This window comes from Corvus cornix, chromosome 2, assembly GCF_000738735.6.
Source record: "Corvus cornix cornix isolate S_Up_H32 chromosome 2, ASM73873v5, whole genome shotgun sequence".
Taxonomy (NCBI): Eukaryota; Metazoa; Chordata; class Aves; order Passeriformes; family Corvidae; genus Corvus; species Corvus cornix.
The window spans coordinates 81,151,961-81,174,621 of NC_046333.1; the positions used below are offsets into that span (position 1 = coordinate 81,151,961).

Below are 22,661 nucleotides of genomic sequence, written 5' to 3' on the forward strand. Positions count from 1 at the left end.
TGCTTAAGGTACTTATGGAGTCCAACCAACTCTCCCAAACCCCTGCTCTGAGCAGACCCAGATACATCGGGCTGCTCAGAACCTTATCCAGTTGAGTTTTGAGTACCAAAAGATGCAGATTCTGTTTGGTAACCTGTTCCACTATCAGTTCACTTCCATGGTGAAAATGTTTTTCTTTAAATAAACAGTACTGTATATGGGAGCCAGCACATGAAGCTTTCTTTCCAAATAAAGAAATCTTTGAGATAAGTCCTTACCACTGATAAGATAAACCTCCTGAGATGTCTATAGATGGGCAAATGAATCATTTCCTGCACAGGATTGAAGTCTGGATCATTCAAATTCCTGAGAAACCATAAGACACCAGGTCTCAATACCTGAAGTAGGAAATAGAAAACAATATATGAGGAGAATAATAATCATCATCTTTGTATTTATTTTTCCTTTTGAACAACACTGCTGCAGAAAGTAAGTTTTAATGTAACAGGGATATTCGTTGAACAAGATTCAACAAAATTGCACAGAAATAGAACAAAGAAAGTATTATCACAGAGAAGCAATAACCAAACATGAGCTTTATTTTCAAGTACTAACTGATCATAAGCAACTAAAACATATTTGGATTAATTTGAAGGCAACACTCAGATTTAAGAGCTATTTGTAAACCAAAAATTTTTAAGTAAAATATACTCAAAATCGTAATTTTCCACTGCAGTAAGTACCAGCATGGCACTTTTTATGTAAAACTGAATCCAATATACACACAAAATATGGTAGCAGTAATACCCACACATGAAGGATTTAACAGTTCTGTATGTAAGCCTTACCTCTCTTAGCAAAAGAATGAAGGATGCAAAATAGAAGACGTAAACCATTCCAACCAACCAGTGCAGAAACATTGTGGTGCCTGGGGCAGACTGAAAGCTCAATTCTCTGTCTTTCAGAGTGGCATCAAACATCTCCTAGAAGATCAGTAGTAAACAAATATGAGTAAAGTTTGGCAAACATCCACAACTACTCAGTTTGCTTACCCTAGTTCATATATACTACTAAGCATAATTTAAATGTTTGCTTTAACACATAAATCATTACACCATTTAATTAGAGAAAAAAGGGATTACTTATGATAAGAACAGCAAATAAAGATTAACTTCTGATCAATTTATTTCTTCTGACAGAGAGAAGAAATAAGTCAACTTTATCACTAACAGACCCTACATAAAAATTATATGAGTTACAAATCAATTCAAACAAAGTAGGACTATGATGGAAGCAAATAATTCCTAAGTAAAATTCTATTTCTACTACAACTGGAAAAAATTAATTTTGTCCATTTCAATTTTATCACTCCATATTTTTCAGGACAGAAAAACTGTCCTCAATTCCAAGCAAATGAAGCATGGATCTTTTCCAAAGCAGAAAGAGACTGGACCACTTAAAATACGAAGCCATCACCATTTCACGTAAGATGGCTACATAAAGATGTTTATTCAGTGCACAAGTTTGCCTGTAAGTAAACTCATTATCGCAGTGGTCTTGTAACTGCACTAAAAAGGATTAGGATCTTGTTATTTTAGTAACAGCATGTTAATTTGTATTCAGTTACATAAAAAACCCCCAAAACTAGCATCAGGGAGTATCTAAAAAACCCATTCCCTCTGGGAATGCTGCTTATGAAAACAGAAGAGTGCTGTCAAACTCGTATGAACAACTCTCTTCTCATCAGAACTTTTTTTTTTTTCTTCAAATATAAACACTGTTACGAAAGATTTTTTCCCATTTCTTTCTGTTCTTACCAAGGAGCATATATCCAACCACCAGCCACAGATGAGAGGAAACACACCAATTTCAACCACCACTAACAAGGAAACCTTTAGGAAAAGAGAGAAAATAACATCTCACTAGTTCAACAAAAATTTCTAAGAAAACGATAATGTCAGCTTAAACTGAGATGGCTTTTTTCCCCCACACAAAATGTTAGGATTACCTTGACAACAATATAGCACACTCCTAGTAAACGACGTGATCGCTGGAACTTAACAAGTGCTGCCAAACCCTGAATAGCTTTGTCAAGAAAATAATACTGGAAAACACTTTATAACAGTTTAATTAATATCAAACACTGTATTATGGTGCTTTTAGCAACAAGAAATGTTATAAAAGAGAAAAATGAATTAGTAATTATGTGTTTTATCAGGGTTCTATTTTCAAAACTGGCTGTCACTCTAGAAGTTACGATCTGCTGTGCTGGGTAACACCCCCAAATATGCACCTAAATTAAATAAATAATTATTGACAATACCACCCTTCTTAAATTAAGCAACCAGAAGTTTTCTCAAGAATAGTTGTCTCTGAAAACATCTGCCACAAACAAGTAAGTCTAAAAACTGAAGACTCACTTTAAATAGTAACTTTCTCTTCCCTGCAGTCTAAATTAAATTCTCACCTTTTCCAAGAAAAGCTGGATGCATATTGCACTTTGGGAGTTTGTTTTGGGTTTTTTTTTTTTTTAGCAGGCAAAACCCACATGCCAATCAACTAATGTTTTACCACATTTACACTGCATATTGGTATACTGATGCAGAAAGTTGATGTTAACTCTGTGTACTTTTGAACAGAAAACTGCTAACAAATGTATATTCTTTCACATTGAAGTTGACGTAAAAAACCATGCAGCTGGAATGCAGCCTTCTTACTTGTGACCAAATAAATCCTTCCAGCTTCCAAGACTTAGTTTTCTACACCTAAGAGAAAGTTTTCTCTAATAAAGTAATTATGAGAAGGAAATTCTTGCTGCAAAATCTCAGTAGTTCAGAGACATAACAAAGAAACTAAAATAATTCATATTCAAAAAATCTGTCAGGATCAAAAATATTTGAAAAAATTTCCCATCATACCTCACATATTTTCATAATCCCTCCTTTCATAATCTCTCTGCTCCAACTACAGTCCACAGCAGAAGCATAATCTACTCTCTTCTCCTCAGACAGACCTTCAAGTAAGCATAAAAGCCTTTGATTGTGTTGTTAAACATGTGCAAGTATTTGAAAGCAGGCAGTCACACTGACAACTTCTAAATGTCCAAGGGAACAGAAGAGACCTTTCCTTCTCATTTCACCAAAAGAGCAGAGAAAAATGATAAGTTAATTGCACCTGCATCATGTCTCTGCCTCCTCAAAGCACAGCCAGAAAAACTATTTACATGTAAATCTGAACCAGGTAACTACTGCCAAAAGGATACATGACAAACAATTAGAGTCACTGCTAGCAGAACGTATCCAACTATAGTCGTAATCAGGCCTTCAAAGTGAGATGCTTGGACCTGGAGAAAAGAGGAAAAAAGGGGAAAGTTTATCAGTCTCTTAGAAGATTATATCTCCTTTCTATGTAATTAAGAAAAATTCCAAATTTCAACTCTTCAAGAATGCCAAGTTTCTCTAGTTTTTACATATTTTAATAATCTACTACTATTTTTGTATCTTCATCAAGAGTAGATACTGTTTACATTTACATTACAACTACTTTTTTCAAACTCAAAACAACTTCAATATATGAAACAAAAAGTGTCACCTTACATTATTTCATTATCCCCTAGTTTTCCCTACTTATTATCATCCTCTATGAAAATTAGTACACAAGTTAAAAGATGTACACAAGGAACAAGAGGCTGTTAAAAAAACCCTGAAGACATACACAGTTTTTACAAAAAGTAGGAAACCTCAATGAAATGTAAATAATGGAGGAAGTGGAAAAGAGTGGGAAATCATTTTTAATCATAGATTCAAAAAGGTTGAAGGATTAATAAGAAGACATACTCCAAGTGACTTTTGCAACCACAACTGGAAAGATGCTACAAAAATATTGTGATTGAATAAACAGTGGTAGTTTCTTTTTCATTTTGAAATTATAAAACAGTACTCACATATTCCTCAAAGCCCAGGCCAACAATGGAGAAGTGACCAATGTGGTATGGACAAAATGCTGTATAACGTAAGCAGAAAGGAGAAAAAAAGGCCATGAAAACTGCTAGGTGGAGCCTTATTTGGAGGACAAATATTTTAACATGGTATTACTCTACTTCTCATAAATTTTATGAAAAAAGTACAAAAATTAATTTCTGTGCAAATACTTGCAAGTGTTTGATTTCTATAATTTTACAAGCCCTGAAAATCAGAATTTGCACTTAAAGACTAAAACAACATAAAACCACAGAGAATAAGAGGACAGTCTTTTCCTTCTTACGTCACCTTGCACTGTGTAAATTAATTCAATTTCTTAGTCTTATGTCCTAGGCTGGTATCTCCCTCAGGCCGCTGTAGGAGCCTATGCTGTATATTCATTCTTTCCTCTGCACTAAAGGATTTCAGCAGCCATTCTACAGCTTGGTCAGATGAGACTTGCTTTAGCAAGGCTTCAGTTCTAATGCTTTAATTCTTAAGAATACTGTGAAAAATGCAAGCCCTGCAGAAATTTGCAAAGGGAAGAGGAGGGGGAGAAAGATGATACCCAGTGAAGGGATGAGGAGCAACTGAAGTCTTTTACTTTGAATTAATGTACTGAAAACTGTTCATCATTCCTGATAACTCACTCCTGACAATTCTGAGGTTTCAGGGGAAATAGATGAAAAAACACAGCACTTCCCTATTTTTAGAAACCTGTGCATTTGCAAGAAAATATTTTTTTTAGTTATTTTATCTCACTCTGTTGTTTTCTAACCAAGTTACAAAGGACTACAGAATTCAACATCAATTTTTTATAGGAGTGGAGAGCATCAGTATAAAGGAAAGGGTCTGCAGAAGTGGCAAGCTTTTATTTTCACCTATATTGTCTTCACTATGTCATGATAGTCCACTGTGGGACTAAGTCTACAGACTTAACATTCCCGCAAATGAAAAGTGTGATGATTTTCTCTCTCCTCCTCATTTCTGTATAATCAACATATAAAAAAAACCAACCTCAAAACCCAAGAAGCAAACAAACAAACCAACAAAAAAACTACTAGAAAAGATATAACAGGACTCATATTACCCTAACCAAGGATAAAAAGAGCTTTAATTTATGTCCCTTTCAGGAAAATCAGCAGTTACTGGGAAGCTCAAACATGTAAAAGATAAAGGGAGGAACTGAGCTCTCCATGCCCAGTAAGAAGAGGAGAAAGAAAACTGAGATGAAAAAGATCACGCTCACAGCTCCTACAGATACTACACTAATGACTTAAAAGTTGTATTTTTGACAATTTCATGAGAATATAGTACACAGTTTATCGTGTCTTTTAAACAACTTTATTTAAAAGAGATTTTCTAACAGATCCCTTAAAAAAAGAAGCATAAAGGAGTACAAGCTCCTCTGTGAGCACTAAAATGAACTATAGAAAATATTAATTAAGTTGAAATGAGTTAATTTGTCCAAGGAGAATTTCTGGACCACTAATTAAGGTTACAAATGCTTTCCTTCTGTTTTATCTTTTATGAGTACCTCCCGTGACATCTGAACTCACAAGTAGTATAATTACTAGAGATTTGGCAGTTGTAAATTAAGCAGCATTACTTAATGGGAAAGATACTAAAAATAGGCTTGAGAGGCACATATTAAATTCCCAGACCTTGTGGTTGCTTAGGAAAGTCATTCTCTTCTCTGTTTGTGAGTTTCCCACTTGGCAAAGCAGCTACTGAAAATGTTTCTATATGACAACCTCATTAATTATTCTTATTACTTACTTATTATTGAATTTTAATCTATGGCTTAGAAATTTCATGGTTATGATCTACTTACTAAAAAAGTCTACATTTTACAGCAGTTAAAATAACCTAATTAACTTCTGACAACTACAGATTGAAATAAAATAATTATAAGAAATAATTCAAGTATTTTCCAACGCCTATTTTAGAACAGTTAGTTTCTTCTGAATTAAACATACAATGTAGTCATTTTTATTTTCTTTTGATCTGCTGATTTGTTTCAATATCTAGATGCTCAAATCACCGGTTCAGCATTATGAGCTTTACTTAGCCAGTAAAAACTTATCTACAGTACAACCTCAGTTTTTCAACCTCATACTCTTCTGCCAAGACCACTGAAAAAACACCAAAGCAACATAAAAAATTATTTTCTAAACTGATCATTGAGAGCAAGTGAAATTTTGTGTTATTTTTGGCTGGTATCTCTTTAAGTGTATAATATGCTTCATCTTGTCACTAAACTGCTACGTTCTTGCATACCTCCCTTCCTTCCAATTTTGAGCTCCAAAAATGGATTCATGATGGAAAAAGTGATATAACTGTCTAGTAAAAACTTTCAGGAGAAAAAAAAGTATCTTAGCCATTCCTCAAAGCACTGCATTTACTCACAAATTAAATGCCATGAGGTTCCTCCTTTAATTTAACAATATTACAAATAACTATTATTTTTTGTGCTTTGTCTGACATGGTTGAGCTTTTTAGTAGATTTCCTATTTTATATCTATTCACTTAAAGAAATTAAAATTACAAAACTAGAAAATAATAAGGATTTGTTATTCATATTCCGAATTAATTTTTGGTTCTACTTTTAGACGTCACATCTTCATTTTTCCAGAATAGCCTTAAAATTGACCTGCACTATCACTTCACAAAGAAGGATAATTTTAAAACCTAAGAGCAAATGATACTTACCAAAGACAAGTATGAACAGCGTATTTAAAGACACCACCCAAAAGACATGTTCCTGTAAGGAGTATGGGGGAAAGAGGAGGGAAGATGACAAGAAAACAGTACATAAATGTCAGTCTTCTAAACAAGTGACTTAACTTTTGTATCTCAACTTATTTCAACAGTCTGTTATCACCAGAACTTGCACACCTCGTGTTAGAGCCAGGAAGTTTGCTCTAACACAAAGACAGAAACGTGCAGGACAGTTTGTGAAAGCACCTGTTTACATTCACAAACATTTATCTAGGTAAGTGCACTTACATTTGCTTACATTTTGTAAAAATAGGCTTTTATTTTAAAATCAGTACAAACAGTTCCATCTTTAAAAAGACTTACATGAAATGTGTGTGGATATTTTTTTATGAATGAGAAAATGTTCATTTGAACTTTTAATAATTAGTCTTTGTCACAACAAATGCGTTACCAAAATTGACAGCTCTGACTCCAGAAATGACAGCACGTGTCTATTTTTTAATATTACTTTTAGCTAACATGTGACCTCAGCCACAAGCACACTGGAGTTTTACTTCTTCTGATACTACTACTTAAGGTTAATGACTAATAACATAATTGAAAAAGACTTCCATCATCAATGTCTCATATATAAATGTAATGTCTTAGGTTTACAAACGTAATGATTCTAATATAGACTGACTATTTTGAAGATTAAAATAACCCAACAAAGCTAACTGAAGATCTTAGAATTTAAAATCTAGTCTACACTAAAAAGTCACTAGTGGTGTTATGGTGGTATTAGGATCCCAAATACAATGATGTATTTTTTAAAAGTGCAGGATCTTAAAAAAATCCTTCTGTAGAAATTCTTGAAAAGCAGGATTGCACTTACTAAGAAAACTAGAGATCCATCAAGTCCAAGCATCTGTGAAGATAAGAAAGTCATTTTTACTTAGAAAGTAAAACTAAGAAAACTTAGAAACTTAGAAAAACTAAGCAACTTGAATCTAAAATATGCCTCTTTCACATTGACCTTTAATGTTCAATACAGTCAAAAGCTTTTTTTATGGCTCAACCAACAGTACTGGAACAAAAATTCTTACAGATGAAGACAGAAATTAAGTTCTCATTCAACACAGTAAACTCAGGTGTGCAAAGGCAGTGATATACATGTGGAATATCTGAATACACATGTATCTATATGCATCAAACATAGAATCAATTACTTTATAGGCTGTTTCTCTCCAAGACTTTGACTAAGATTTTGTATTTACAAAATATTGTAGTGATTGCATGGCTATTTAAATACATGTTTAATCAACTCAGTATTTCAATACAAGAGCAAATTTTTGTTTCATCCATTTTATTTCATCCTATCAGTTTCTGTTGCACTGAGAAAAGTTAGTACTTTACCCTTGATGTATAAAAGCAACTAAAAGGATTATTTGCTACAATATATGTTATTAACTTTTGAACAGAATTGTTTTACAGCTAGGGAAGATGGGAAACAAATTCTTCATCACTCAGCACAGCTGTTATGGGAAGCACCCACAGAGCAGCCAAATATAAAGCATCTATTAAAAAAAAAAATGAAAGTCTCCTTTTCCCTCACTTCAACGGTATCTTACGATTTCAATCCAGACACTCCACAATTACTGCTGTAAAGCTCCAGGTTCAAGGCTCTTTTGTACAAGGACTTTGCACTAAGTTCGAAGATATAAAAGTTGAACGTATTTTACAAATTAAACCAAGATGCAAAAATTTTTGAAAATTCAGAAAATTTGAGTGGTATTTTCACATAGATGACATAGTAGAAGAGCCTACCCCGATTTTGATACTAAATGTCAACTACACATCTCTTGCCTATGTCAGCACATAACACTGGAAGTGGTTATGAGAGCATGCGGAAACTGATTTCTATATTCATGGAGAGGAACCAAAATATTACCAATTACGAATACATCAGCACTTTCTAGCAAATAAATTGGGTTCAGAAAGATAACACTTTCATCTTTAAATAAACAACAGAATGGTTCAGGAACCTGAATTTATATATGTCCTTTTTCATGAAATATCTTTCAAAACACACAAAGAAGCTTTCAGTAGATACAAAATAAATATCAAGATTTGCCACTCATGATGAAAACTCTATTTCTACTATCCTGCAATTGAGGCAACAACTATATCACAGCCTAGGAATACAGTGTGTAGTGGTGCTGGTAAATCACATGAAGCTGCTGCACCTACCTTCAGGCAGATTTTGCTGCATGTGGTGAGCTCTGAACTCAGATGTTGGCTACTTCTAAACCAGCTACAAAAACCTAGTTCTTGAGTCTCTACACTACTCTATGACTACAGTGTACATGCACGCCATGCTCTAGTTATGGAATTTGTGATCCATAAACAATACAGAAACCACGTTACATTAAAATGCTTCATCATTTTTAGAGAAACACATTTGCTTTTTGCAAAGAAACCTAAATTTCCATTTCTCTCTTTTCTTTAGTCTAATGCTTTCATAAATACAAAAATTAAGCATTAAACTACATCTAACGCAACATCTGTGCGTTCTAATCTGGCTCAGCGTCCTCAAAGCAAGCTGCAATTCACTTCTACACCTCACCACGTTGAAGACTGCAGAAAACTAAAACATGTTCTAAAATACTAAAACATGTTTTAAGCTGCTACTATACTTAAAACCAAAGAAATGCTTTCTTTGATACTTAATAAGTAACACAATAACATTTTGTTTATAATACAACAACTTTTCTAGGTCACTAAAGGCTCTTAACAAAAGAATGATTTCCAAATCTATCCCAAATGCATTTTAACACAGCAATACTACTAATCATGTCAAGCATGAGCCTGCATTATTAAATTCAAGAAAATTATTCTTACTCACTCGCTCCCAAGTAAGCTCTTCTGCTGCTCGATCCCATTCCAAAGCATTCCAGTTCATGTCATCTGAGGAGACAGTGGCCATTTTTACAGCTGTTAGATCACTCAAAACAAGATGTAACCACTCCATGCTATGTTCTAAATGAACAAAAAGACTTGAGTGCATAATATTCATCTTGTAACTGTCAGTAGCTTTTCAGCAAGCAGATGCTTCAACACTCAAAATACATGAAATTTGCAAAGCCAAGATAAATAAGCTGAAGCAGGAATTTACACAGCTTCCTTCAATTATGACAGTTCTATATTCAATTAATTTCTATTTAATAAGAACTAGAACATTAATGTTTTGAGTCACCTGTTACCTTGTGCTCCATTGTTTGCATCTGCTGCATCTTCTACTACAGCATCCTCTTCATCTTCGTTATCTTCCTCCTCTTCATCTACTTGTTCCTCTTGAATTTCAGGGTTCTCACCTACAACTACATTCTCAGCAGCTGGGTTAGCAGGTTGATCAAGCACAGCATTTTCAACACCTCCATTCACAGCAGCCTGAGCCTGCAGAAACAGGATTTAGTATTTGGTTAAATTGATCGAGCTCTTTTCATGCTTTTATCCTGTATGTATATGAAACTGAACAGTATTTAAAGTCAGAAATATATTTCCTAGATAAGAATTACATTTGGGACCACTAAACCTTTAAAAATAGGCAAAGAAACATTCAGATAACTTTACAGTGTAGCTGAGGTAGGAAAGGGCCTCTAGAGATCATCTAGCCAACCCGACTACTCAGAGCAGGGTCAGCCATGGCAGGGTGCTCAGTGCTGTTTGCACTTGGCTTTTGAGCCACCTTCTCCAGAGGTGGAAACTCTACAATCTTTCTGAGCAATCTGTTCCAGTAGGTGATCACAGTAGGAGTATAAAAATAAAAGCCAAAACCCAACACAAACAAAACCCACCTTTTTTTTTTTTTTTAATCTAAATGGAATTTCCTGCATTTTAATTTAAGTTTACTGCCTGTGGTCCTGTCACTCAATACTACCAAGACAACTCTGGCTCTGTCTTCTTTTCAGCCTTCCATCAGGCATTTATTTATACAGACTGATAAGGTCCACCCTGAGCATTCTCATTTTCAAACTAAACAATTCCAGCTCTCTTAGCCTCTCATCCCATGTCAGATGTTCCAGTCCTTCTGTTGGCTCTTCACTGCACTGAGTCCAGTCTGTCCGTGCCTCTCTTGTACTGGGGGAGCCTAAAACTGGATACAGCATTCCAGATGTGGTCTCACCAATGCTTAGCAGAGGGGAACTCTCTTATGAAAACTATCATTATATTAGAAAGATGATAATTCAAGGCCAACCCAAGTCAGTCACCAAGATGAGAATCTCTGTCTTTAAAAGCTGACATTTACAAAAAACCAAAACAACATTTTGAATTATTTCTTCCCTTTGCATGGATTGCTTATATCATCTCTTCTCCCACCCAAGAGGCTCCTGTAAGCACTGAAGGAGTGCATGTGTGTGTTGAGAGTGGGAGGAGGGCAGAGAAGCTCCAACTTCAGTGGTGTCAATAAAACTTCCAATTGCTTTGAGAACAGTGAATTGTTACCCCATGAACTACTGAAACACTTATGAAAAAGACAAAATAAAAACAAGCTGCATCTTCACTGACGATGCCTGAGAATTCCGCTTTATGTGCTGAATTATCTTTAAAAATGGTGAAGATATAGAGATAAGAATCTGTGCAATGCCACACAATAAAACAACTTCAAAAACATAACAGTGGTTTTCATTGAATTTATATAGGAACAAGTGTTCAACTTCTGCTAACAAATAAAGATACCCTGCAATAAAATAACATTACTGTTGTGTTCTGATAAAGTATTTATTCAAAGAACCACATTTTCTACATTAATTGTGAACTAAGGAGCAGTAAGTTTTACCTCATTTTGTTGACCAACACCATTGAGCGGCTGTTGTTGATTTTGTTCCAACCACTGTGGTGCTCCTCCATGGACGATCTGTTCACGTAACCAAACAAGGCTGATAAATGCACACAGAGTGCATGTTACCACAAAACAGCCCTGCAAACAGTCAGCCAGTAAGTTCTCCCTGTTAAAAAAAAAAAAAAAAAGTATTAATGAAAACAGTATTTTGCTGGTAAGACTACAGAGTAGTTCAGAAAAAACAATCTTCCAGAACAGCAAAGGAAAGTCACTACACAGTCACTAAAGTAAATGGTTTGATACAGTAACAGGTTTACTTAAATGGCTAAATGCACAATATCCAGTCCACCGAAGCATTTTATCTGCTGAGCTACCCGAACCAGAAGAATATAACTGTAGGGTTTCCCTTCAACTGCTCTGCATTTCAGGTAGCATTTTACCTCAGATATTCTCTGTATACCTGAAAAATCTTAATTATGTCATACATAATTGTATAGCAGCAGCAAAGCAAAGTTCAGCCAGCCAACCAAAACCAGGGTTTCATGCAATGCAAGAGATACTTAAACCATCTTAAGCAATCCTCATCCCTAATTTCAGGTACCTCCTTGGAAACTACAACATGTTCTTTAAAATAAGTAAGAGACATGGCACCATAGTAGTCTGCCATCTCCTTCAAGAAGCATCAGTCTGGCCCTCCTTGCAGCTGCACACTTGTGCCTGCACAGCACAGTGAATACCATGGGGACATGAAGTCCAAAATGAAAAGATGGCACAAAAGGCTACTGTAATTGACTCTGCCAAAGAAATAAATGTCAAAACACAGTTTCACACACCATTAAAATCTGACAAATACTTGAGTCCGTTATTATCTCCCTAGACTGTAATACACATGATGTGCTCTAGGTTCAGTTATATCAGATTCTTCTCCAAAAAATAAGAATAGAATCTATGCTACAGAGATAACAGGAAAAATACTGTTATTAGACTGAAACAAGCATCTCTCTCCAATAATGAAAATTAGTTAAATGCAACTTGACCTGATAAATCAAATAGCCCAGTTGAGATGACTTAACTGAACCACAATTTGCTTGATGTGCAGCTGATTCTACTCAAACTCAGTTTCAGTTCCTCACATTCAAGATAATGAGAAAGTAAGAAGCAGCTTGAAATTCTGTTGTTTGGTATTTATTGATTCTTTAGACAAAATTGATTTAAAAAGGATAAAGAAAGACAATGTGCAATAGCAGATGGTGATTGAAGCATTAAAAATCCAAGTATCAGCTAGAAGGAAATCTGATAAAAAATAATCCCTCTCACGTAAGAGACTCAGAATGGATAAAATTAAATTCAAAATATAAAAATGCAACAAAGAAAACAGAGTGTGACATTATTAGCAACTCATTTCTTAATATTCTACTATGCATCTGAGATTAATTAAAAAAGTCAGAAATATATTTTCTAGATAAGAATTACATTTGGGACCGCTAAACCTTTAAAAACAGGCTAAGAAACATTCAGATAACTTTACAGTGTAGCTCCTATGCATAGGAGATTAATTTTTTTTAATTATTAAGTGTAATTTTGCAGTGTAAGTTTTCTTGACATCAAATACAAATCTTCATTAACCAGGCCCACTTTGTAAAGTAGGTTTTCCAGCTCCAAAGATCCTGAATAATGGAACTCTGAAGTGAAACGATTTCTATTGTAATGCTGTTGTCCATACATCTGGTTGTACAAAGGCTAACGGGCAGTAGCTTACTTAAGATAGTGGAAGAAAACAAGTGTTAACTGGATGAAAGGGATACTAAGTCCCAAAATTACTGTTTCCAGGGCAATCTGACTAAACCAGGTTTTTGTATCAAACTGCTGAAGTACTTACGTGGAAAGAATATCTAATGGCAGCGTCAGTAGTGAGCTCACAGAGCCAGTAAACAAGCACTTGTAGATACGACCTGCATGAATAAACAGAAGCTTGGTATAAATCTGATTTTGGCTATAGCCTCACTTGGAAAGGACCACAGGTACCCTCTTTTCACCTGGTGTCCAACTAAATTCATGACATGGAAGAAAATCTCAACTTTCAGTACATGAACAGAACTCAAGACCATATACAACCACATGGAACAAAGCTGTATTTTAGCTGCACATCTTTAAAAGTACATGTGCAAAGTGCAAGAACTGCCATACTAGGTTAGACCCAAGATTCATCTAGACCTGTCTCCAGCACTGGTCACACTAATGGATGCCTAAGGAAGAATATGCAGGCAGGTTAAAGATACTTGCAGTGATACTTCTTCAGTACATTCTCATACGCTTCACTTCCTATACCAAAGTATCTCACAGCTAATTGATGCTTGATGAAATTTTTTCCCCATTAATTTGTTCAATCATATTTTGAATGTGTATAAACTTCTGGTATTATGATATCATGTAGCAAGGATCATCACCATTTCATCATGTGTTTTAAATAACTTTAATGGATTAATACTTGATGCTTTAATGTTAGCTTTTTATCATGATTTGTACTTAAAAAGTAAGCCATCAGCATATATGATTGACTTCAGAAGATCAGGTGATGCCAACATTGTGCTATTCTCAACTGAGAAACTGTCTGGGGAGATGCATTTACTCCCTTGCTCTTTTGTTCAAGGTGCATATTATGGTTTGCAAAGATGCACTTCCAATGATTTCCTTGACTGAACACTCTATCACTTCTGCCTTTCTCCATTTTCTCTGTATTGTTAGCTTGTTGAAACATCCATAGTTCTTTTTCCACCCCTATTTCGAAAGTGAATTTCAAACTGGATACTACAATAATTTAAATGTGTGCTCTCTTTTCTACTGAATTCCTTTACTATTTACATGACTTTGTTTGAGATTTTTTAAGAGTTTTATTAATCAATTTGTCCATGATTGTAAAGAATTTTACTTTTCACATAAAAACCCCCTGCACTTTCCTTTACAGATGGTTAGAAAAAATAGGATAACTCTTCTATCCTAATATTAATAAACGGCATCAAATAAAACCTTCCATGTAGATTTTAAAGAAGATAATTGAGAAGGGGCATTTTACTGAAGTAAGACATTTAAAAGCTCTTTCATGCATTCTCTCCTATGTCTTAATACCTTTCTGCATTGCACTACTGGCTTAAGAGTCAAATGGGTAGAATTTCTGAGTGAAAATAAATAATGTCTTTGATTTTTTTTTAATAAACCAATAACGGTCTCACAAAACTTTGTTGAAGGAAGGGGCATATTTCCGTGTGTATAACAGTATTATGTACAAAAAATTAATACTTACATGCAGTAAGAGGTACTACTCCCAACCATGCAAAGGCCACAAGTGTATAATGAAACCAGTATCGTATTGCTGTGCCAATACTCGTAACCAGTCCAGCAAAGATGTCTTGTATTGGAAGCCGTGAAGGCATATCTGGGGAATAAACTATGTAGAAAAGGCACTTATGAAACAGTTTGCCCTTTAAAGAAGCATTTATGTGAAAGTCCTGCCAACTACAAACTGTTTGTATCTCACAAAAGCTTGCTACAAGAATAAGCATATTTTATGTTCTCAAGAGATGACTCCAAACAAAGAAAAACATTTCATAAAACACATTTGTTTCATTGTGTAGTGGGTGGAATGGGAAAATTAATAAGCTCCATGCTAGTTTTTGACTTAAGAGAAATTTTTTTAACAGCTTCATTTATTAACTGTAAACTCTGATTACCTACAAATAAGCTCAAGAAAAAGCAGATTCTAAAATCAGTATCCCTCTCACTCAGCACAACCTCAAAGATTCTTCTGTCTGTTATTTATAAACCTAGTTCATGGAAAGAGCACAACGAACAAGAGCAATTAGCAATTTTTGCACACTTTCCATTTGTTTGTGCTAGATAATTTAGATTCTACTTGCCATCCAACAGCACAGACTGAAAAACCCACAGCAAAATAAAAGCAGCACACAGGGAGGAAAACTGAAGAGAACTGATTAAGTATCCACATACACTGAAATTTACACACGACTGACTTTCATGATTTATATCATGCAGAATTTCTTTTAAGGATGCTCCTATTACAGAGCACAATGCAAATCTCTCACCCTGTATAGATATCCTCATAACACTAAATTTTCCTGACTTTTTAAATTCAACACCTATGTGTTGCACAGGCCCATCTCAACAGCCAACAAAAACAGTAATGAGGTCGTCTTTTGCAAACAATTAGAAAACATCTAACAATTTCATTACATGTACTTAGTTTCTACATTGCTCTCATGAGCAATCCTTTAAGAGTCTAACAAATACTGCTTTATGCTATCTACCTGCATCCCCTTCTCTTACATTCCCAATCATCTTTTTACTAGTCTCAGAGAAGAAGCCTCTACTGGAGAAAGAAATCCTTTTCTCTCTAGGGCTATTTCCCTAAGTTTCTGCATTGTCAAGAGAACTCAAGAGCACAGACAAACAGTATCAACATCCAGAAGTAGTCAAAGAATGGGGAGAAACTGGTGCATTTCAACAATATGTGGATTATATTTGACACAAAGTAGAACAAAATAGTACCCCTCAGACAAGTAGTAACTGGTTTGAAATTTAAAAGCTTGTTATTCGCCAGGTATCTGGCAAGGAACTGGAATTCATGAAAGAAAGCACTCAAAGTGTAACACTAGGGAAGTGCAGCTGTGAGAACATAGAGCAGTAAATTGAAAGCAGGACACAAACATATTTTGACACCTTCTACCAATTTACAATTGTCTTGTTACAAAAACAGACTTAGTACACAATTTGGAACCATAGAAAATGCCAACTGAAGTCTTAATAATGATCTCTCAGCTCACACTGAACAAACATTCTGGAAAATTTCTGCCACAGGAGACAAAAAAACCTTTGTCAAGGGCACAAAAGAATATATTTAGAGTATATCTGTTAAATATTTATGGTACCACTCAGACAACCCAGCAGATACTTTGAGATCTTTCTCATTTTCAAAAAATGTATTTTGATCAACAATTTGAAACTCAACAAGGACTACTCAGAAAACATTAACTGTGTATTAATGACTTCTTTGTTAGGGACAAGTTGTTAAGTTGGAAGGACTTGAAATTTTAAAAAAAACTCAGAATGCATCTTTCAGGAATTACTGAACACTCAACACAAGGAACTGTAAGAAAGAATGCCCATCATACCTCAATAAAGCAGAAATGATTATATAAGCTAGCATTTTTGCATGCTCACTTTTCTAGGTTTTCGGGTTACAGCTGAGCTTTTTCAAATAAAAGCACAATGACTTCTCAGAGAAGATAACCTGTATCCCCCAAATTTTAACTATTTGGTGGTTTTTGATGATTTCAGAAGCTGGGGGTGGGAGGAAAGCTGTTTTTTCTGTCCACTGTCAGACCTCAAAATATGTAAAACTTCTTCCACTAGAAGCTTTATACCATGATGATAAGGTAACATCCTTCTGTGTCCTGTGCCATTCAGGTGCATGAAATGCAGGAATTCCTAGCACGACAGGAACACCTGCAGCACTGAAGCTTGCTGGCAGTGATTTTCACGGCTTATAGTCCCACTTGTGTCTGTCATCTAGTGCCATTTTCCACCCACACTGCACCTCCCTTTATCCACTCCCCACTATCACTTTGAGGCCTGAGACTTTGACTGCTGCCACCAGAGCATACATCCTCTTCACTTGTACACGCATCCTCCTCACCACATCTCCATCCCTTACCTTCTATCCCGGTAATCTTTCCTAACTCAGTTTGAGAAACCAAATTCCTGCATTATTTACCACAATTCCTCCAAATAAAAATCCTTCTACTAGAGACCAGCTGAAACAATAGTTGGTCTTTTCTCTATTACAGCACGAAATTCAAACAGACTTTGGCTGAGTTTTTCATAGGTTTAGCTCAACTTCTTCGAGCTGTACGGGTCATGGAAAAACTACCAGAAAGCTTTTTGGATACTTAGGTCACACCTGTGCAGTGTAACTGCTAATTTAGTTGTGAATCCTAAATTTGGGTGGGTTTTTTTTGGTTGGTTGGTTGCTTTCAGGAGGTGGGGTTTTTTTGTTCTACCCTTCACTCCCCACCTGTAAGCCTAACTTTTCTAGGAACACAATTATTAATTTTACTTCTCCAAAACAGATGGCATGACAAAGATCTGCTCTTACACTGACACAAATAAGGTAATAAAAACACATGGCTACCCTTAGAAGCTGCCATTTAGCCTACTTACCGAATCATCACACTTACAACCCTATCACCCACAGATTTCCTATTTACTACTATGTTTGCAAGCAATTTATATGCTGCCTCAGTCATCCTCATGTACTGATTGTGAAATAAAACTGTGTAACTCATAAGTAAAAAACATGTATTTTATAGCTGCTGTGTGAAAGTACTGGTATGGTAAAACAGGGCTTGTGAGTTATTCTTTAGGTTGGACTAGATATCTTCAAAGACCTTTCCAACCCAAACCATTCCATGCTTTTGTGTTTTACACCCTTCAAACATATGCAGACTTCACTTCAGACCACTAAGGCAAAAGGAGAAAAAAACTCCACTCCTTCCCAGGCAAGCCCAGCTCTAACAAATATATGAAATAACATTCATATAAATCTCAACTGTGTGTATACTCTGCACACTGGAGATGGCAGAAGACACGCTGAATTCTGTGCAGGCATGTAATATTTTGCTCCAGAAGTTTATTTTTTCAAATTAAACTTTCTAGAAATGCAGAAGGTATGGACTACTGTGTTAGAAGTTTATCAAAATGAACAGGTAAAGAAATCAGTTTAATATATCCTCCAATAAAATCCAAATTACATGATAATGAACACCCTACCCATATGGCTTCCTTTAGTTTTACAATCTTTGTTTTAACTAAGCTTGTGACCTTGTATGTACCACATACCAGCAGTGAAGCTGCATAGGAAGTGGAGAAATGAACCCATCCCGATCTCCAGCCAAAGATCAGCCTTGTCTGCTTCCATATTTGTGGTTTTGGCAGTATTTATGTTAATGTTACCTCCTACAGAATGGAAAAGTTTTGACAACTGTATTTTCTTTGGAAATACAGCCTCACCTTCTTTCACGTGTCAGTGATTATGAATGTTTAGTGTAGCATTAATAGAAGCACATCCTTGCACATGACAAAAGAAAGCACATGCGTGGGGAGGAAAAGAATACGGAGTACTTACTCTTTAAAAACTCAGAAAGAAAACTCACAAGTTAAAAATTATGATATTAAAAAAAATCAATTAAATTCATTTGACAATTAAAAAAAGTCAAAAGCTACTTTTTTAAATAGTTGTATTAATTCCTAACTTGAAGAACTGCAGAAAAGGAATTAATTTCAAAACATTAAAAATTTAGCTTTAAAGAGTGCATTTGAAATTGAGTCATTTACCTACATGACTAAACACACTTAGAGAATGATGCTATTACTCAAAAGAAAAATTTGTTCCTTTGTACTCCTGCCAAAATGCAAGTTGAATCTTCTCCTTTTTCCTTCCTTCCAAACAGTAACTTAACTAGCAGTTCAGGTGCTAAAAAAACCCCACAAAATGTTACAGAACTTTGGGAAGAAATGCACTAGAAATAGTTTATGAGTACTCCATACACAAGAAGTTACACTAGCAAGGGAGCATTTTTGATAGAATGACAGCAACAGCCTTAGCAAGCAAACCAAGCTAAACGAGAGAGCAGTTGTTGGTATTACTGCAGTATTACTCTATTACACTATTAGTGCTTGTCTGCTGAAGCACAGATATTAATTACATGCATGTGTTTATTTGACCACATCCCGTGGTTAATCAACTTATCTGAAAGTGTGTTATACCTGGCATGGTTACAGGCCAGATCCAACTTTGCTTGGGACGACTGGCATATGCACCAGTCCCTTTTTTTTACTGCCTTATCATTCTCTCTCCAGCCCCTGTGACTCCTTCCCAGCTTCCACAAGCAGATCCAGCTTCCAGACTGGACAGCCACAATATCTTCCAAAGAAAGAGGGATAAGTAAGAGAAACTAAGGAAACTATAACTGCATAAGTGTTGGGTGTGAGGGAAACAATGAAACAACACCCAATGGGTAGGGAGGGCAGGAGGAATTTGTGCAGGGTACCTGACGTGCTACCACCAAGTGAAGCCTGGTAGGAAAAAGCACACTGCAATGTGGAAAGCCAAGAAGAAAATCTTATCAGCTGAGCCTGCTCAGTCAGGGGAGTGACAAGTGTGTGGTAGAGGATAAGCAGATCTTTACTAGAGGCTGAATGTGGAGGATACACTCTATTGCATGAGGAAGAAAGTCGTTCCTTATTACCAATTTCAAAGCTGCTATGACAAATGGTGACTTGCTGAGCCACATTAACTCAACTAAGTTTTCTCCCCTGTCCATAACCTGCAGGTACCTTACAAGCTGTGCTGGCAACAGCACTGTCAGTCAAGAATTAACTTCTGCAGGAACACCTCTGTTGATAAGGGCAGTAACTAAGCTTCCTCTTATCAATAGTAACACGCATATAAAGTGTATTTAGTTTAGGATGTCTCATCCTCTTTTTGCCTAGAGCCCGAGGAAAATTCTATGAACTTTTTTTTTCCCATTCAAAGCTAGAAAGTCTTCTTTCTTAACAACTAATATATCACTGAAATGCCATTTTCTGGTCTTGCACACTAAATTCGGTAGAGGACCTAGTTGCAGAATGCAATTTTGAAAGTGGCTAATTAACTTGTATCAGACTTAGTTTGCAAAAGCTTCCACACAGAAGCAATATAATGCCTTTATAAAAATGTTTAATAAATAAAACCTGCAGCATTCCTCACACAGGTCACTGTAGTATTTAAGAATAATAACCGGAAAGCATTGCTGTGTTCAACATAAAATATGCTATTACCCTCCCAAGACAGAGTTAATATCACGCATTTCACTGCTGGTCTAATGTGTTTAATTAATTGTTGGCAGAAATACATCATACCGAGGTTCAACATAGAGGAGGAAGGTGGATTAAGGGTTAACATGAATTAAACCACCTTAGCCTCAGTTTTCTCTACCAAAGTAGAAAACTAGGAGGAAAAAAAACCCAACACACAAAAAAACAGGCGAAAGGGGAGCAGGAATAAATCAGTAAATTTAAAGAGAAAAATGTAGCATAAAGCCCACTTTACCTGCTCAACAGGCAATAAATTGACAACACTAAATAATACTAGCCTGCCACCAAGCCAAAGGACCTCACCTATTCCTACTATAATCAGTTAAAATGTAATTAAGAATCCTCTGGGAACTATATGAAGATACAGTAATTCTTCATCATACGTTGCCTAACCTATTTAGTTGTATGTAACATAAAAGGCAATTTAATACTGGGTAGTCAGCATATCTTGACTGAAATGTAAGTGGAATAATCATAATTTCCATCATCTGTCAAGATCACTTGAACTGAAGCTGACAGAAGCCAAGTGTTAGTGTTACAGGTAGATCCTTCAAAGGTAACTGAAAACTGCCTTTCAAATTTAAATTTTGCTGTGGTTTCACTTTACCAGACTTCCAAACACTCAAATTTATCAGTGAAGCTGAAAACATGGCACACACTGTAATGATGGCAACGAATGGGACTGAGGCTGACAGAAAAGGTACAGAATAATACTTTCTTTTACACTTTTATACTTTTTTTTTTACCCTTTAATACTTTTTTTATACTTTTATTCGTTTAATACTTTCACTTAAGATTATCAAAGAACCAAATTATCCATTATTTAAGCAATTCACAGTCTGCAATAACATGCATAAAAATTGCAGTTCAAACAAGAATACAGAATTTAAACCACAAGTTTGAATCCATCACACTGAATGAAAAAGTAATCACTTCATAGATACTAAGTGAGAAAAATTCTGAAAAAAAATAGGAGCAGTAAAACATACTTACTTGGTGTGAAAGCAAATCTGTGCTTACATAACTCACAGTATTCTTTTCTGCTGTGTTTAAGCCACTGAACTAAGCTGCAATAAAAAGTGATCACATTAACACACACTATACATCTCTCAGCCCTATCCCTCCACTAAGGAAAACACACCAATTCTCTGCTTTTACTCCTAAATCAGGGTATTTGTACTGTCAAGCAGGACTTAAATAAGCATATTTATTAAGTCCCTTTAGGCCATCAAGTAAGTTTTAAACAGCAGAAAAAGATAAACTGACATACGTCACAGTATCGATAAAGTACATTCTTTGAGTACGTTACTGACCAAAGCAGATATCCTGGCACAGACACCCACCAGTGACACCAGTTCTTATAAATACTTCAAGATATGACATATAGATGCACACAGCTAAGATTTAGAACTGTTGTATTTGTGAAAGAAGGACTATTAAAATACCATCAAAAGGAATGTGTGCTACAGACCAGAACTACAGTTTTTACTTTAGCACTTCCTGATCAAACACACCTCAAAATGACTAAAAAGTACTAGGGCATTTTTATTTTTTTCTGTGAGGCTAGATGTTCATTCTATTCACAACTATAAGTGGGCAGAAAAAGCCCCAACATACTGATTTTTCTGCTTAGTTTTCATAAAGCTGACATACAATCAGAACTGCAGTTCCAAACACAAATAATTATCAGTACTTTCTTTCCATATATAATTACTAAATTGCTCCTGAATTATAATGAATCATCATATAAAAAACATCAAAACCCCTAACACATTTCCACTGCAAATTTGATTTTTTTCACTAGTTAACCCTAAAGACTTGAAGTATTTTTAGAAACACGTTAATATATTTTCATTAGGAAAAAAAAAAAAAATTAAGAAATCCACAGACACAGAACTCACCATTCCTGATGAATAAATTTAATACTGCCAGTACACACACATGGATGATAGAGGGGTTTCTCAGGAGTTCCTTCCGACCGACAGACTCTGCATATATCTGCTGACAAGGACAAAAAGCTTATTACACTACTGCTTAAAGAACTCGAATTTACAAGACAAATTACACAATTACATTCTAGAAACTTTACCATGTAGCAAAATGAAGCCAGAATAAAATGAAAGAGGATGAAAGACTGATTTCATCTGATGCAAGACAGAGACAGGGAGAGCACCACAAAGAGCAACTTTATCTACCTGATCATGTTACATAAACTCAAAACACGTCTTACAAAATTTTACAGTTTCTAGGAA

At 35.4% G+C, this 22,661-nt stretch overlaps 1 protein-coding gene across 2 annotated transcripts in view; it reads right to left on the bottom strand.

Annotated features, from left to right (window-relative positions):
* Positions 1-22,661, bottom strand: part of MARCHF6 (membrane associated ring-CH-type finger 6) — a 45,640-nt gene that overhangs the window by 18,361 nt on the left and 4,618 nt on the right. The window contains exons 2-16 of one of the 2 annotated variants that reach the window (XM_039548924.1): positions 22,311-22,410; positions 21,403-21,476; positions 14,783-14,926; positions 13,361-13,433; positions 11,479-11,647; positions 9,902-10,094; positions 9,544-9,605; positions 7,534-7,566; positions 6,651-6,702; positions 3,923-3,981; positions 3,242-3,322; positions 1,988-2,056; positions 1,797-1,871; positions 828-962; positions 258-377 (exon numbers count right to left, since the gene is read on the bottom strand). In XM_039548924.1, the coding sequence (XP_039404858.1) occupies positions 258-377; positions 828-962; positions 1,797-1,871; positions 1,988-2,056; positions 3,242-3,322; positions 3,923-3,981; positions 6,651-6,702; positions 7,534-7,566; positions 9,544-9,605; positions 9,902-10,094; positions 11,479-11,647; positions 13,361-13,433; positions 14,783-14,926; positions 21,403-21,476; positions 22,311-22,410 (1,439 nt within the window). The remainder of the gene's footprint in view (positions 1-257; positions 378-827; positions 963-1,796; positions 1,872-1,987; positions 2,057-3,241; positions 3,323-3,922; positions 3,982-6,650; positions 6,703-7,533; positions 7,567-9,543; positions 9,606-9,901; positions 10,095-11,478; positions 11,648-13,360; positions 13,434-14,782; positions 14,927-21,402; positions 21,477-22,310; positions 22,411-22,661) is intronic. The other variant, XM_039548925.1, reaches the window with a different exon arrangement.